The sequence below is a fragment of the Hyposmocoma kahamanoa genome, unplaced genomic scaffold, assembly GCF_003589595.1.
Source record: "Hyposmocoma kahamanoa isolate Upper Pololo Valley unplaced genomic scaffold, ASM358959v1 92, whole genome shotgun sequence".
NCBI classification, from domain to species: domain Eukaryota; kingdom Metazoa; phylum Arthropoda; class Insecta; order Lepidoptera; family Cosmopterigidae; genus Hyposmocoma; species Hyposmocoma kahamanoa.
Window position 1 is genome coordinate 19,407,104 of NW_020654748.1, and position 16,643 is coordinate 19,423,746.

Below are 16,643 nucleotides of genomic sequence, written 5' to 3' on the forward strand. Positions count from 1 at the left end.
TAAACCCACGTTCATTTTGTGCTAGTTTAACAAGTGAGGTGTCTCACTTGTTAAGAAGTTGTAAATAAGTTGTAAATAATAATAATTCCTAATTTGATTATAAAATTAAATGTGTGCCGACATAAAACTTTAATCAGGATATAATACGTGGGGAAACAATGTAAACAAATGAAACATTTCGTATAATTTTCACACAAAGTATGTATTCTTTAGAAGGTTTCATTTTTTAGTTGGGGCGAGCGCTTAGATTTTAGCTTGAATCACGCTGTAGGTATTGATCGTTTGCTTTACACCTTGAAGCGACAGTCGAACACGTAGATGCATGTAGGACATTACAACTAAACAACGTCGCCTAAACATGCATGAAGAATTAAAAGGTTCATTATCCTGCATTGCAGTCCGGCTTGCCGCCTGCCGCGTAATGAAAGATTATGAATGTTGTCGCAGCGTGCATGCCATCCTGCAATCCTGCAGTGCGTCCTGCGAGACTCCAAGTGAGCCACATGCAGGATAGTGTGTGAGTAGTCTCCTGACTACTATGTATGTAGTGAATGGGCCGTTTTAAACAAGCCGATTTTGTGCCGCGTATTTCAAAAATCGTTCGGATTCATCGCGATCCAAGTCAATACTATAGACGCGAGTCAATACCAATAATCTTAGAATAATAACGCATAATAATATTGAACAATTTTAAATAATATGGGTTATCTCTTTGACATGGATTGTGATTGTGATACGCAAGCTACACAAATTACTTTGTAATAAGCGAGCTCCTCGTTCAGTCAATCGGTAAGTATTTTTCGATCCATTTCACGAATTCTATATTAATGACATTGACATCTATGATACGGATCGTGAAGACCTGCAGAACGCATTATTTTATTTCTGCACAAAAAACATAATTACATTTTTTGAGTAAGCACCTACAATTATGAGTTAGGTTGGGCAGAATGAGTCTTGGGCGTTGGGTCATAAAAAAGTTTCCATTTTGAAATAGTTATTTTTGATACAAGTGCGGAAGTTAGTCTTTATTCACGAGGCTCGAGACCTTAGAGGATGGAGCTCGAGACAAGTGAAAATGACAAATCCGCAAGTGTGTCAAACGATGTTTTTTAATACATTTTCATATTTCTTTTTATTTTTTCTCGTTTTTTATTACGCGAAAAAACTACATTGAAAGTAAAATAAAACAGTATTTTTAAAAAAAGTAAGTGAAAAAGGCGGGAAAGTACGTGAAAAAAGTTAGTACTTTTTTTGACCGACTTTTTTCAATGTGGCAACTGTTGCCAGTATAAAATTACTATTTTAGTGGTGCGGCGCGCAGCGGTCTCGCCATCGACATCATAATCTAACGTTATGATGTCGATGGGTCTCGCGTAATAATCACCTCCGGTCATTGTTAATACTGACTCAACCATCTTTATGGAAAATATTTTGGTATTATTAAATGTAACTCGTTGTTTTATAAAACACCTATGCAATTTAAACAAATAAGGTGTTTGTAAGTAAATATATTTTGATGACAAATGACTTACGTCACAAAGTACATAAATATTAAATAAACGCGTTTAAGAGTCGTCTTCTAGAACTCTACTCAATGCTCAAGTCAGGATTTGAGTATGGTTTAAAGCACTCGAAATCATACTCAAGTCCCTTCCATTAGGGTCGTATTTCCAGTGCTTGAAATCGTACTCAAATTTGCTCAAATCCTGACTTGAGCATTGAGTAGAGTTCTGGAATACGACCCTGACACTTGAAACAACAGTAAATTCAAAAAAAATAAAAAGCACTTGTGCGAGAAATCCAACTTTCGGCACGATTTGTAGTACGAAAAATATTGAGTACAGTTCTGGAATACGGCCCTGAGCCGTATTCCAGAACTCTACTCAATGCTCAAGTCAGGACTTGAGTATGATTTAAAGCACTGAAAATCATACTCAAGCCCTTGCCATTAGGGTCGTACTCGTATGGCCAGTGCTTGAAATCATACTCAAGTCCTGACTTGAGCATTGAGTACAGTTCTGGAATACGACCCTGAGACTTGAAACAACAGTAAATTTAAAAAAAAATAGAAAAATAAAAAGCACTAGTGCGAAAAATGCAACTTTCGGCACGATTTGTAGTACGAAAAATACCACGTTTTGAGCAACTGTATTAAAAAATATTTTTCCACATTTGACAGTGGACATCTGTCAAAAGTTAAAGATTTTCACTTTTCACCCTAGAAGATACTCAACGAGACATTGGCAGAACCATCGATAGTATCGATGGAGCCAAGAAGATATTATTGAATAATATTAACTGACAACATTAATCGAAACTGACACTGACCCAAGCCTAGTGGCCGCCATTAAGAAAATAGAATAGAATAGACTATCGTGGCTATATCATTATAAAGAAGAAGAATACTCAACGAAAACGATGGAGCCTAAATTGTATTTGTAAGTCAATGGAGCCTAAAGATTTTTTTACCTATTAATATTATTTTTTCAATGTTGTCCAATTATTGTATAATTTCGTTTTAGCGCGGGAATACACGTCCTATTTCGTGTCTGATGGTCGGATCCGACTATCGGATCGGATTCACTCAATACACGTCACGACTCACGACGTGTGTGACGAGTTCATAGAAAATAAACGCAACGTTATTTTTTTGAGCCCCTGACGGAGCACGAACCGTCCACGTCCCGGGCACGGCCCGTCCATGTCCCTGGCACGGCCCGTCCACGTCCTGGACACGGCCCGGATATGTACGGATAGACCTTAATATCACAACTTGCCATTCGTCTAGCTTAAATATTAAGGTTTAAACTTAATTCACCTTGTTGAGTTTATTTCTAATTATAGCATAACGTATATGTAATAGATGGGCACATTTTGACTTTCTTAGTTATTTAATATATTTTTAAGCGTAACAATAATAATACAATAAATACAGAGAATGAATAAATATTATTACGTAATGTGGGAAATATGACCTTTGCTCTCCCCAAAATAACCTTGATTTTTGGGAATTTTGAATAATTCGCATTGGCAACGCTGCAAATCGGAGGACGGAGGGAAGAATCGGACGTGCATTTCGTTTCCCCGCAAAAGTATAGAGAGCGCGCCTTCAGACTATATAATAAAATCGGACGCTATTTCTGACGTGGACCACCTTGTATTGAGCGTTCATACAATTATATGGTACGAGCGCCTTCCGATAGTCGGATCAGACTATCGGATGGAAAAAAAGAACGTGTATTGTCGCACTAATTCACGCTATTAATACCTTCAAAAGATGGGTATATCTAAACTTAAGACATAATTATTCATAATAATTATTACCGGGTTCACGACCCGGTTACAAGAGGTTATTTATACCAAGTCCTATTTTAATTAAAGTCAATTCCATTTTTTAAAATATTTCGAAAAATTACTCAACAATAGGCAGAACCGCAGAATGGCTGCGCTACAAGTTAAAAAAAGTTCCCGGGTAAAAAATAAATAGCTGTCAAGCATGCGCTTATTTTTAAGGTTATATTTTCTTGAGTTTTTGCATTGGTTTTACTAAGCTCTTTGATTTAAAAAATGACTGATTTTGTGTTAAATGATAGTGATACAGAATTGGATTCTGATGAAGAGGTAAGCCACGAATGTCCATCCATATGTAAATTTTGCAAAGTGGTCGGCATAAAAAATTAAAAAATAAAAATTTTTACAGTTACAAGAAGCCTTTGCTAAAGGATTACTTAAACCGGGTCTTAATGAAGAAATCGAGAAAGTAGAGAAAAAGTATGTAAATAATGTAGCCGATTTGAAGGCAAAACTGAAAGAGTTTAAACTGAAATTACCATGGGTTGAAACTTTAGATTTAGTGACCACTGTTGCGCCTATGGCACCAGACGTGGCTCTACAATTAGAAGAAACAACACAGAGACAGAAGTAAGTACATTTATACACCACGTCTACTCTCGATCTCCGTCCGAAACAATTACTGCCAAATAAGCAATACTTGACCAAATGAAAAGACGCGTGATGCGACTGAAGCTTCATACTTGATACTTGTCTTTTAATTTTGTCGAATATTACTTATTTGACAGTAATTGTTTCGGACGGATGTCAGACGGAGATTGAGAGTAGACCCCCTGATAAAGGTGCATCAACATATGAGCCACTTGGTATCTCCCTTTCATTATAATGAATTGTAAAAAAAATTGTGCGGTGTATAACCTCCTATATTTCTTTTTAAGCAAATTTAAGTAGGTATGTAAGCTCAAGTCACTGGTGTAGAGTTAAAGCATATATATATATATTATATATATGTATATGCTTTGACTCTGCACCAATATATATTATATATATATATATTATATATATGAATTATTCAATGTTCTAGAAATATAAAGGAAAACAGCAAAGGCAGTCACATATATGATCCTGCACAGGATCCAGTATTGAATGAGTTCAAACGGGAGAATCTGATCCACCGTCAGGCGCAAGCTGCTGTTGTTGAGGGCATTAAGAGACTGAAGGAGCTTGGTGTTCCTACAAGGAGGTATTGAAATCTTTTAAGTGATAAGTTAATAACAGAATAAAGTTAGTAAAAACTTACTAACTTTATTCTGTTATTAACTGAAACTATAAAATACCATGTCTTATTATTCCTCAGGCCAGACGACTTCTTTGCGGAAATGGCAAAGACTGATGAGCATATGCAGAAGGTGCGCAAGAACTTGCTGGCTAAGCAAGCAGCCCAGGCACGCACAGAAAAAGTGCGCCAGCTCAGGGAGCAAAAGAAAATTGCTAAAAGAGTGCAGGTATGTTAATTGATGATGCATATAAAATATAATGTCCTTTGGTGAGTCATATTTTATCTATTGTAGCAAGCTTACAAGCAAGCAAGCAAGCTTAGCAAGTTATTTAGACTTTTAACTCCCTGCTTTGTTAAAAGCATTTATATGTTTATCAGTTTAGTAACATATTTTGTTTACAGATTGATGCAAAGCTGAAACAAGTTGCTGAAAAGAAACAAATATTAGAACAATTAAAACGTGTTAGGAAAGGAAAATCATCTGATTTAGATTTCCTTGAAGACAAAAAAGATCAAAGGAACCCTAACCAAAAGGGTGGACATCTTAATAAGAAAATTTCAAAGAAACGCTCTCATAAGGACAAAAAGTTTGGTTTTGGGGGTAAAAAGAAAGGATCCAAATTAAATACTAGAGAGTCTACAAATCAGATGGATGGATTCAACAGTTCAGCTAAAAAGAAACCATTTAATCCTAGGAGTAGCTTTAAGCCTAAAGGCAAGAAGAATCAAAGACCTGGGAAGTCTAAAAGGAAGAATGCAAAGAGATAAGTGTGGTGATGGTAATTTTTAATAATAATAAATGATAATACAAATTCCTTATGTTCTTTTTAATTATTAATTTGTTATAGATTCATTACAGAAAGAAAATTTGTTGTTGGAATGTGACCATCAAGTTTCAGTACTATCGCGTATTTAAAACACGAAGTGTAAAAAATATTTTGTTGTTCTTCTAACTTTAGTAGGAATATGAAAAATAAACAAAATCTAGGATATATAAAACATTTATTCCTCTATACTTCTTCAAGGGTACATTTACCATTTTCGACCTTTTCCTTTTTTCTTCTGCTGCTGTTTTCTTTGCCAAGCGCTCTCGCTGGATTTAGCCTCGACGCGAGGACTCTTCGCAGCTGCCGCCGGCGTTGCAGCACTCGGTAGCTGCTTACTCATATCACTGGAAATAATTTGTTATATTTTAGTCATGCTTTGATTATTGACAATTGTTTCTTCTTTCATTGTTTTAAACTTACTATTGGTCAGTGGCATTAGTGGACATGCCCTGGCTGCCTTTAATGACGTCACGCCGCACGCCGCGTCTCTTCCTGTACGCCGTACGTTCGTATTTAGGTAGCCATCTGTAACCATCCAAAAATCAAGAATATTATTAATCTTCAACAATATTAGTGTGGCTTTTTAAAAATTTTTATGTAAATTGTAAATTAAGCTTGTATATATTGCAAACTGTGTCTTGTATCTCTTTTTACTACATCATATTTACCTTTCACCTAGCCTATGTCATCGATCTTACTTATCTTCCTCATCTTCCGATCTGTCCTATCTTTTAAGAAATTATAATGACACACTAGATGGCCTGATAAGTTTATTATTTACAGTCATCATCAAACTTTTGTTTAATGCTTTATCTCAATGTCGAGATACAGGTATCTTCTAATTTACCTTTCTGGATCGGGAGTCTTGGAAAGGTCAGCATTAGGAGGTATTTTTGTTTTACGCTTGCGTTTCGGCTTCGATTTTTGCAGCAATTCTGAACCAGGTGTTCTGTAAATAATTTTTTAAGAAACATTAAACAGTAAGTTAATAGCACTAAGCTATAAATTCACATGACAAATTAATCATTATGACAATACTTTTGTTGTACCTAAAAGTTGTTCGTTGGAACAGTTTCACAGAAGTGGTTATCAATGTTTAGAGCATAGTTTCCTAAAGTGGTCTCTACCCCCCAGTGGGCGCTGAAGAATCCTAAAAGTAGGGGTCTCAGAAGCAATTGGAGGGAGTTGATGCTGTCCGGGGAGTGCTACCGCATTTGAAAATAAAAACCTGAATTATCTAAATACACTAAAAATATACAATTACTTTTTCCGTCTGGTTTTTTGTGTTAAGTTAATAGAAAAATATGTGTTTTCAATTATTTTGTGGTGGTGGGCGTTAAAATTTTTTTACTTACCTAAGTGGGCGATGAGCCAAATAATTTGGGAACCTATGGTTTAGTGCTATCAATTTAAACATTTATATTTTTGAATGAAAGTAAAACCTAATGAATTATGAAAAGTCGTGGGAACAAAAGTTGTTGTTTAAGTCGTTGGTAATAGTCCAGCTAGATTGTTGATGTTTTACAAATAACCCTGGTCTACCCTCATTCTCCGTCCGACATCTGTCCGAAATAATTACTGTCAAATAAGTAATAATAATAATCGTTTATTTATTTCAGATAATTCGAATCCGTAATTTGTTAGATACACACACTGATAGCTGTGTTACTTTTGTATTGTAGTCTTAAAACATCAATCACCGCTCTGCGATGCCAGTAGAAATCGCAGAGCAGTAATTGATGTAAGGGCCAGTCAAGGGTGTTGGAAATCATTACTCGACTGAACCAAAAGACCATGTGAAATGTGAAGTTTTATTCGCATCATGCTTCTTTTAGTTGAGTATTATTTATTTGACAGTAATTGTTTCGGATAGAAAACGTGAGTACAGGGGGTCTACTCTCGATCTCCCTCCGAAACAATTACTGCCAAATAAGCAATACTCGAGATCGAGAGCAGATCTCCAGGGCCTGGCCTGTATATTGGTGCAACAATGCTTGTGATGCCTATTGTATTTATGAATACAAACAATGCGCCTGATTCTAATAAATTAGAAATTAACAGAAAAATAGTGAGTGCATTTTTAAAATTTGTTTGTGAACATCACAAAGTTATTTTTCCTTTTCATTACACTGTTTAGTAATAATAACTATAAAGGTACCGGTATACATTTTTTATGCATAGACACAGTTTATTGCGGTTTATGTGCTGTTAAAGTGATGAAAGTACTACAGAATACGAAATTATGAGAACAAGATCTCGGATTCGGTTCCCAGTAGCTAAATAACTTGGGGAAATGATAAATTAACGTCAAGATTTATTTAACTCATAACTAGTGACAAAATAAGTATACTTTCACTGTTTCACCATTCAAACATTAGGCATACATACATATTGAAGGTTTATTGTACACTTACTCACAAGCACTGGGTGTTCCGGGACCAGACCAGAGCTAATTTAGAAACGATGATTTTCCAAATTTGTACTACTGGAAATCGAACCTAGGACGTGCTTATCCAGCGCTCACAAAGCAAATTTGGCCCACCGAGATCGTCGTTATATTGACGGAAGTTTAAATTAGTTAGTTACTTACCCAGGTGACTGTTCTTGCTTGCTTTGAACAGTTTTTTTGACAACTTTGGCACCCATCATCCATTTAGATGACTCTAAAGCATCTATGTCGATTTTTCCCTGGAATCAAAATTTGTTTTCATTAACTGTATTGTGAACAGGGTTTTCGGCATTACAGGTTGAAAGATTCCAATCAGGTATGCAAGTATTTTCATTGGTGGTTTTCTATATCTAGCGTAAAAAGCAAAAATCACCTCTAACTGGTCAACGGGAGGCAAACTTTTAGCCAATTGTTTAGCTCTCTGCGGGTCAGCGGCTGCTAAGGCTTTCACAAGTCGAGCTAAGCTCTTCTTATCTTCGGGTGCCGCCTTCGCGAGGGCCTCGTGCGCAGCAGCGGCAGCTTTTGTGTTGCCTGCGCGCTGGTGGATTTCAGCCGCTGCTCGCCACACTGTGCGCAGGGCTGTGAAGCGCTGAGAATAATAAATACGAAATTTATTTAAAAATTAAAGAAAAAACAACGTTCCCTAATCTTTTACTATGACGTTGGCACAAAGTATTCTAGTGCCTTTATTGAAAAAAAAAGTATTTCTACTGTTAAATATTAATTTTACCTCGTCCTTCTTATAGTGCTCGTAAACTTCAGTGAATAACCGAGATGCCTTCTCATATTCGTTGTCAGCACACAGCAAAGTACATAACACACCAATAACAGCTGGCTTGTATTTGAACTCACTTTCTTCAAGAAGCTTTATTGCTGCTTTGCGATCACCCTGAAACACATTAAGTTGTTTTATTAATACGCTAAAGTTATGCATGAAATTATTTCAGAAATACGAAAAAGTATACTTATTATTAGCTAGTCAAGGTTGGGAATTACATTGGCCATCTTGTCAACTAACATGTTATCAGCGTTCACCGACCCAGAACATTTTTACACGACTTTATGCAGATTTAATTATTATTACAAAGATCGAACACAACGAAAAATTCTTTCGAACTAACAGGATTCCAACCTGGGTCTGTATGTCAAACTAGGACCATCGCTCTACCAACTGAGCAATAGATTCAGTCAGCAGTGTTTACTCTAAGTGTGTAACAGATCTTTTTGTATTGGGTTTTTACAGCAGCGATAAAAAACGTCGTAAGCGGGACTTGTAAGAAATCTATAGGTGTGAAGCTTCAGCCGGTACCTATGCAGTTATCAGAGACTGGCGTGAGATACCGCTGTATTATAGTGATAAGAATTATTAAATCTGACATTCATACACAATACCAAATTACACTAAAACTCATACAAATATTTCGGGACCTCTGCGTGTCAGGTCAGCATGGTAACTGTTCGGCCACGGAAGTAGTTATTTAACATTTGTAACATACCTATAAATATGTAATACTTTAAATATTTTTCTTTATTTTATACTGTCAATGTCGAAAGCAGTTATTTTGCCATGCAAACTTGCTGTAAACTATGTTTAAGTGAACGTAAATAAAAAAATAAAGACATTTTATGTCGGTAATTATGTTTGTTATATTCGCATACCAAATGGTGCACCATAGCGAAACTTTCAAAAATTATACATCAAAACTGTGCCAATACTGTTATGTACTTACCTACCATGATGATGAATAGAAAGTATTATTATTATTATTGTTATATTCATTTTTATAGAATATTATGTTTTACCACCATGATATTCAAATAATTATTGTAAAATTACTCCACTAGTCTGTTATAATTATTAATACAACAAAATCAATACTCATGCAGATTAGGCCTTTCATCATTTCGTGGTTCCCACACCTGGGTGGGCTCACCGGGGACAAAAGTCAGTATCAACTTTTCCGTTGAATTTGTTATTTCACTTTCAATATTTAGTCTACTTTTTTGGAACGGATCCGTACAAACCTGAGCTAGTAAGACTTGTGCAGCAGCGAGAGTCAAAATGCCACCATGCTTCATAAGCAGCGTCACAGCCTGTTGTCGCTTGCCGTCCTTCGCAAGGGAGGCGGCTTCCACAAGAGCCGCGCGTTGTTCTTGGCTGAACTCCCGGACTAATTTCACACAACATTGCTTGCAGAAATCAGGCTGAAAATATTCAAATATAATATTACTGTTTAATAATACATTGATAAATTACTGTATGTATATATAATTATGTATATTGGCCTTTAATACAAGAACTATAGATGTAATAGCGTAAAGAACAACTGTGTTATATACCAGGCTACAAAAGACACCAGTATAAATAAGTCGCCAAATTAGTAGGAAAGGACGAATTCATGTAAAAGGAAACAATAAAAAATTTAAATTAAGTCGAAAATTAAACAAGAATACGATTGTTGTATTAACGCGAGGGCGCGTTCTCATTATGTTGTGTTGTTTTATTTATCGTTAGACGACTGTCGCGTCTAGCCTGTTCCCATATTACGACAACCTGTCGTGACTATGTCGTGGACGTTATTTTATCGCTGAGCACCTGTCGTATCTAGCTTTTCCCACTATATCGTGACGACAATTTATTTATCTTTAATTGTCGTTTGCACGACAGAATCGTTTGAAGCACTCATTATCTGTCGTCACATTTTTATCGTGACGTTTTATTTATCGTCTGAAGACTGTCGTTTTAGCTGTTCCCATAGTCACGATAGTCTGTCGTCGTAACGTTAAAACAGTCGTGAACGATAGTTAATCGTGTTGTACTATATGTGAACAACTTCATTTAAATGTACAAGCCATGACACTTTAAATTGCACGACTATCCATCGTCACGACTAATGGGAATGTGAAAGAAATGTTATATATGGTACAAGACTTGCATCCAAGCTAGGTAAAACGTGCGGTATTGGTGACGTTGATATTATCGTTTTGCCCATTGAATTATAAAGCTGTGTACCTATACCGGGTGTAGCAATAAAGCTGCCCATGACACTTATCACACACACTACAATTCCTGTCATAAAATAAATGTTATTCGAAATAAATTGTTTAAACTTTCCATACATTCTTAACCTGAACACTGTCATATTCTCAAATATGACTTTTGTTACACTTGTATATACCAATGGATTGACATGATATTGTGTGTTTATAATAAGAATCTAATAACACATATTTATTTTTTAATCCAGTTTTTATTGAGTGCTGTGACAATGAGGCGTTAATAAAGATCAAAGTTTCCCAGAGTGGTCCCAGTAGGCGCTGAAGGGTCCTGGTAGGGACGTCGAATAATAGTACGTACGGTCTTAGTCCTATTCGCCAAGAGGTACATTTATCAGAGGATAAATGTACCTCTTAAGTACAGACTTAACATTGTAATTTTTCAGTCGAAATTAGTCATTCATAGCCATTCTGTGGTCACATTTCATCAAGTGCAGCATATCTTTCGATTTGTTACAAAATTGACATAGCGGAGATTTTCTTTAGTATTAATTGTCTTACCTGATTAGAATAAATAGCAAGTATGGCCTGGTTGTAAGTAATGGCAGCGCGTTGCCGAGAATTCAGTTTATGCTCGAGACCGTCAGCGGACGCAGCTTTCATGCGTTTGCGCGAGTCGAATACGTTTGTATCCCTAGAAATAAGATATATTTTAGATTCCTAAGCTCAACAAGCGACAAATATTCACTGTCAATTACGGTTATACAGGGTTATTTATAGAATACTAATAACCTCACAGGACTATATTACTAACAACAACTTTTGTTCCATGACTTATGAAACATAACAAATTTACCAAAAATAAACTTTTAAGACTTCGTTCCAGCTTTACACTTTGTCTTTGGACAAGTGTAAAGCTTGACGTGCTCTTGACTCTGTACTATCTGACACTTTTTAGATCTATACTTGGTAGAATGATTCCTACCTTCGTCCTGCACACAAAGTTGTTACCGTTTAGAGGGATCTATTAATTTTTGTACGAAAGCACAATCTGATGAATTATTATAAATCAGGGAACAAAAGTAGTTGTCTATGATGTTAGAGATATCGACGGCCCCAACGAATTAACGTGTAAAAACTTTTACCGTAATATTTCTTTTGTATTTTTGGATTTTCCCGCTCAAAATACAACTCACTTTTTTTTCAGTTTTATTTTCTAATTAATTACATAATTAGGTCTCCAATGTTTATTCTACGGAAAATAAAATCAACAATATCGCACGAATATTGCAACTGTGTATTTTGCACAGTATCTACTCTTGCATGTTTATAACAAACTAACTTTGTAATATTGTTTGTGGAAATATTTAATATTAAAAATTGTAATGCATTTTTGCACGTTTAAAATTTATGACCAATTACTAGAATAACCATGCATAACTATATAATCGCATTGACAAATCTTAATATCTATAGTAAAACAGAGTAATGTTATGTTACATTTTCAAACTGCCTCCTTGACCCAACGGTTACCATGCCCAACTGCCACGCAGAGGTCCTAGGTTCGATTCCCGGGCCGGGAGAGACATTTGTATGGCCTACATTTATTTCTCTCGTGAGTTTGGGTGTAATTTTTGATTGTCTATGTGTGTGTCCGTGGCACTTGCGACACAGGGGAGACCCTGTAGTGCGGGGCTATGTCGAGTGTGTGCGTCATTATTATTATTATTTTAAAGTAAATATATAAGTTTTCCCACAAATAAAAGTGTAAACACAACAAGGGAATAGCCGACAAAGGTTTTTTTGGAAATTTCTGATAAACTATCAATATTTTCGTGTTTCATATTTTAATACAAGATATACTCGTAACGTTTTCAAGTATATACAACAATCCCAGAGAGTAATATTACTTTTTAAGTTTTTAATAACTCCTGGAAAGTTGCAGTTTTTCTTTTATATGTCTATTTGGTGGGGCTGTCGATATAGTCATGCGAGGTTGTTAATATTTAAAAAATAACCCTGTCTATTTACAAAATGGTTGGAAGTGTAATAGTTGATATGTGGTGTAACAGGCTGATGTAATAATTTATGTTTGTAATAGGTTTGCATATGTCAATTGTGTGTCAGCCGAACCCCTTCCCTTATTTCCCCATGTTATTACGAACCACAAAACACAAAAATTGTGAACTACCTATTGATAACAACCAGGTTATTACTAGCGATGGCAACCAGGGCCTGATCGCTTGGTTTGTCTTTTAACACATTTTGGTAGACTCCTGCTGCCTCTTTTTCTTTGCCCATTTGCTGTAGGCAGAATGCCTGCTGCACTCTGAAATAAGAGTATTTACGACAATTTTTTATTACATTAACAATAAGATCCTATTATCTGATTTCTGGTGTACAGCAGTACTTAATCAGTGGAAAATATGTTTAAATGCAATATGGTGACCATGGATATCACATTTTTCATTATTTGGCAATATCCAAAATAAATTCAATTGTTCTATTTCTCACTTCATTTCATTATCAACCTGTACCTTTATAACTTTCACTAGTCTCTTGTAATAAGAGGATGTTAGACCATAATCCACCTCATTGTCGCCTTCGGTGAGGGTCTCCAGCCATCCTGTCATATAATCATTGTTACCTGATAATGGCTGCCTCTTCTCTGGCCTCCTCCTCAGTGCCACCATCCTCCAACACACTTTCTGAGCATGCCTGCTCAGCCCGTTTTAATACAGGCATTGCATCATTGTACTTGCCACGCATAGCTAGTGTTGATCCTGCATTGTATGCTAGTTCGTAGGTGTTCTCGCCAAATTGTGGAAGATCAGAATTCTGTAGAAGCACAATACAGTTTACAATAAGCATATTATTATTACTCTTGTGTTTGTGGTTCAACAAGCATGTATAATCTCAAGCTAAGAGAGACAGAAGACTCTACATGTAAGCCGATATTGCCTCTAAGAAGCGTATGAAACTCGCGGCTGCACCAACATAAAAAAACAAACAGAACTAATACAATCTCATAATTCTGTAATTCTGTTGGCTGTACTATAAATTGATCAGACCATAGCATGCGAAATATATGGATATTTGCAATGAACTACATAATAGTTGTATATATAAAAAAGCAGCATCATTGAAAATTACCACAAAAAAGAACTCGATAATTTTTTTATGAATTACAAAAAACTCTAAAACAATCCCACACAGGAAACATAGAGACGACCAAGTGACATTTGTATTCTATTTCCAAAAGACAAATGCCTTAAACACTTACAGGGTTAAGAGCAGCAAGGTTGGCAACCACAGCAGCCATATTAGCTTTTCTCTCATCTTCATATTCATCTGTGGTGTTCTTTACAATGTCTCTGTACAGGTTGTAGCAGTCTTGGTACTGCTCTAAACGGTATAAAATTTGAGCCCTAGATTGTGAAAGAAGGAATTATGAGTGGTTTTTCTCAAGGAAAACATTACTTTCGCTGTCATTTGTTCATTTATGTAATTTTTTTCTCTCGTAATAATATTAATCATTGACCTACCAACAAATGGACATCGGGTCTAATACAAAAACAACGAAAAAATGTCTGAATTTAACCGATACAAAGTGACATGTAACAAAATTTTAAAAATCTAAAACATTTAATTTAAATTGTAACGTCATTGCAGTACTGCCTAATTTTGCTTGCAGCAATTTAAGGACCCAAAAACACCAATTATTCAGCTTCTACTGGAAACTTAACGAAATGCACTATATTTAGCTTCGACTGAAAACTACTTGAACACAAGAGTATGCTGCCTTTATTGTAAATATTAATTAATTTATATATATATTATTATGCCGAATTTTGTACAAATTCACAATTAATTAATTAAAGAAATAATAAAGAGTTGGGCAGATACATACAATGTGAAAATACGTGTGTACTATAAGCAATGTACCGATATTTCAACTTAACCTAAACTTAAATATCTGTAATGCCAAAAACCGATTTATAATAAAACTGTTACACTTTCAAGTAATTTTGATGCTTCTCACAAAGACAAAATGAACTTTTATCTGTGCAATGGGAGAGGCCCGAGAATAAAAAAGGTGACATCCTTTTAAAGTATTACCTTAACTCTTTCAAAGCAGTTGTCAGCTCTGGTGCATTATCCACAGTCTGTAATGCCTCTTTAGGACAATTGAGCCTGTATTGAGTGTATGCTTTTTCAAAGTGCAAATCTACAGACAGTCCAGCATTTTTAGGGTTACAGAGCACTGCTAGTGCCTCCTTGAAGTTATGGAGTTGGAGGAAACATACCACTTTGCAGTGAAATGCCTTTTGCTCATTAGGAGCTATTTGGAGAACTGAAAATTATAAAAAGTTGTGATCACGGACTATTGATTCAAGTTTTATATATAAGGTTTATATATATATATATATATATATATATATATATATATATTGTGTTAATCCTACCTACTTCATAATAAAAGGACATGATGCGGTTGACAACAAATTTTATTACAGGTGTACATACCTACTTAGAACTCGTGCATTAATTATTTTTGTATCTGTGGACTAACCTATTTATTTTTCATAAATTATCAACTAACATTGAAGATGGCTGTATAATTACGTTACAAAGTAAACAAATAGAAATAGACATAAGGATACGATCTATTAACGAAAGAAAACTCTGATTAAATATGGGTAAAAGTCAAACCAGAAGTACTACTTTCAAAAGGAAAATGTTGTAAGAAAATCTTAAAGAAAATTATTGTAATTGATACTACATACTTTTCCCCGTGGCTTTTAACGCTCGATCATAATCACCACTTTGGCAAAACTTATTTAATTCGATATATGCTTGGACAAGGTTATTTTCCTTGTTGGCTGACATTTTTTGACAACTCACAACTTTGACTGACGTCAAGTCACGTCATAATCATTACGTTTAATTGTTGCGCTTTCTAAATAGTCGCAGATTTACTATTAATTTAATGTCATGTCATGATACCTTTGTTGTTATTTCTTATAATTATCAGCACTGCCCACTTATCCAATACAATTTTTCCACCTATCCACTTCTAAAATATTGAGAAGCTGATTTGAAAAAAGGTCTCTTATTTGGTACAGGTGTGTACACAAAGGCTAGAAATTCGATGTACATAACATTATTATAATTTAACTATCATTGACCTTTGTGCAAAATGCGCTCTATTTATTTAGCTTTTTTTACGTTTTAACTTAAATGCTTCTTAAATAAGCATTCCGGGCGCGCAGGCGAGGATGGTTTGTCCTTGGTCTACTACGCGGCGGCGGCGGCGGCGGTGGTTGTATTATTCCCAGAAATTTAAATGTTGTTGCCGAGTACAGAGAATTCAGATTAGCCATTAATGTGAAAGCGTGGTAGCTGGGCGGTTACCATGCGGTGGCCGCACTAAAACTTTCGCGTCGTGTATCTGGGAGCGGGTTCGTGTTTGTTTCTTTTTTGACCCTGCAGGTCGATTCAGAACCTTACGATAACTCTGTTGTCGACCGATGCGATTAGATATCGTATGACTTCTTTTAATTTTTATTCACAATAACCGTATCGAACGTCAAACTGTCGGTAAGTCAATGGTCGTATTCGAAATTTCGAAACCAAAGCGAAATGACGTCACACCCGTACGATTGCTCGAGCTTCTCGACCGGCAAAGACTACAAACTTTAATCACAGTTATCGAATGAAAGTTACAGAACGTCCTATTGTAAACAAAGTAAGAATGTAATACGGAAATATCTTTTTTTTTTGTTAAATTTTATTA

At 35.5% G+C, this 16,643-nt stretch overlaps 2 protein-coding genes across 2 annotated transcripts; one reads left to right on the plus strand and one right to left on the minus strand.

The window, feature by feature from the left end:
• Positions 1–3,492: 3,492 nt before the first annotated feature.
• LOC113236889 (probable rRNA-processing protein EBP2 homolog) lies at positions 3,493–5,341 on the plus strand. Its single transcript, XM_026473100.1, has 5 exons — positions 3,493–3,624; positions 3,704–3,924; positions 4,379–4,537; positions 4,652–4,799; positions 4,976–5,341. The coding sequence occupies exons 1-5, from the start codon at positions 3,571–3,573 to the stop codon at positions 5,339–5,341; spliced, it is 948 nt and encodes a 315-aa protein (XP_026328885.1). The 5' UTR covers positions 3,493–3,570.
• A 225-nt stretch (positions 5,342–5,566) lies between these two features.
• LOC113236603 (signal recognition particle subunit SRP72) lies at positions 5,567–15,765 on the minus strand. Its single transcript, XM_026472753.1, has 13 exons — positions 15,634–15,765; positions 14,966–15,200; positions 14,130–14,274; positions 13,494–13,684; positions 13,038–13,175; positions 11,408–11,540; positions 9,875–10,054; positions 8,580–8,738; positions 8,223–8,438; positions 7,991–8,088; positions 6,248–6,349; positions 5,821–5,925; positions 5,567–5,744 (listed from the first exon to the last, which is right to left on the minus strand). Exons 1-13 carry the CDS (start codon positions 15,734–15,736, stop codon positions 5,606–5,608), a joined length of 1,944 nt encoding a protein of 647 aa, XP_026328538.1. The 5' UTR covers positions 15,737–15,765; the 3' UTR covers positions 5,567–5,605.
• Between the last annotated feature and the right edge of the window lie 878 nt (positions 15,766–16,643).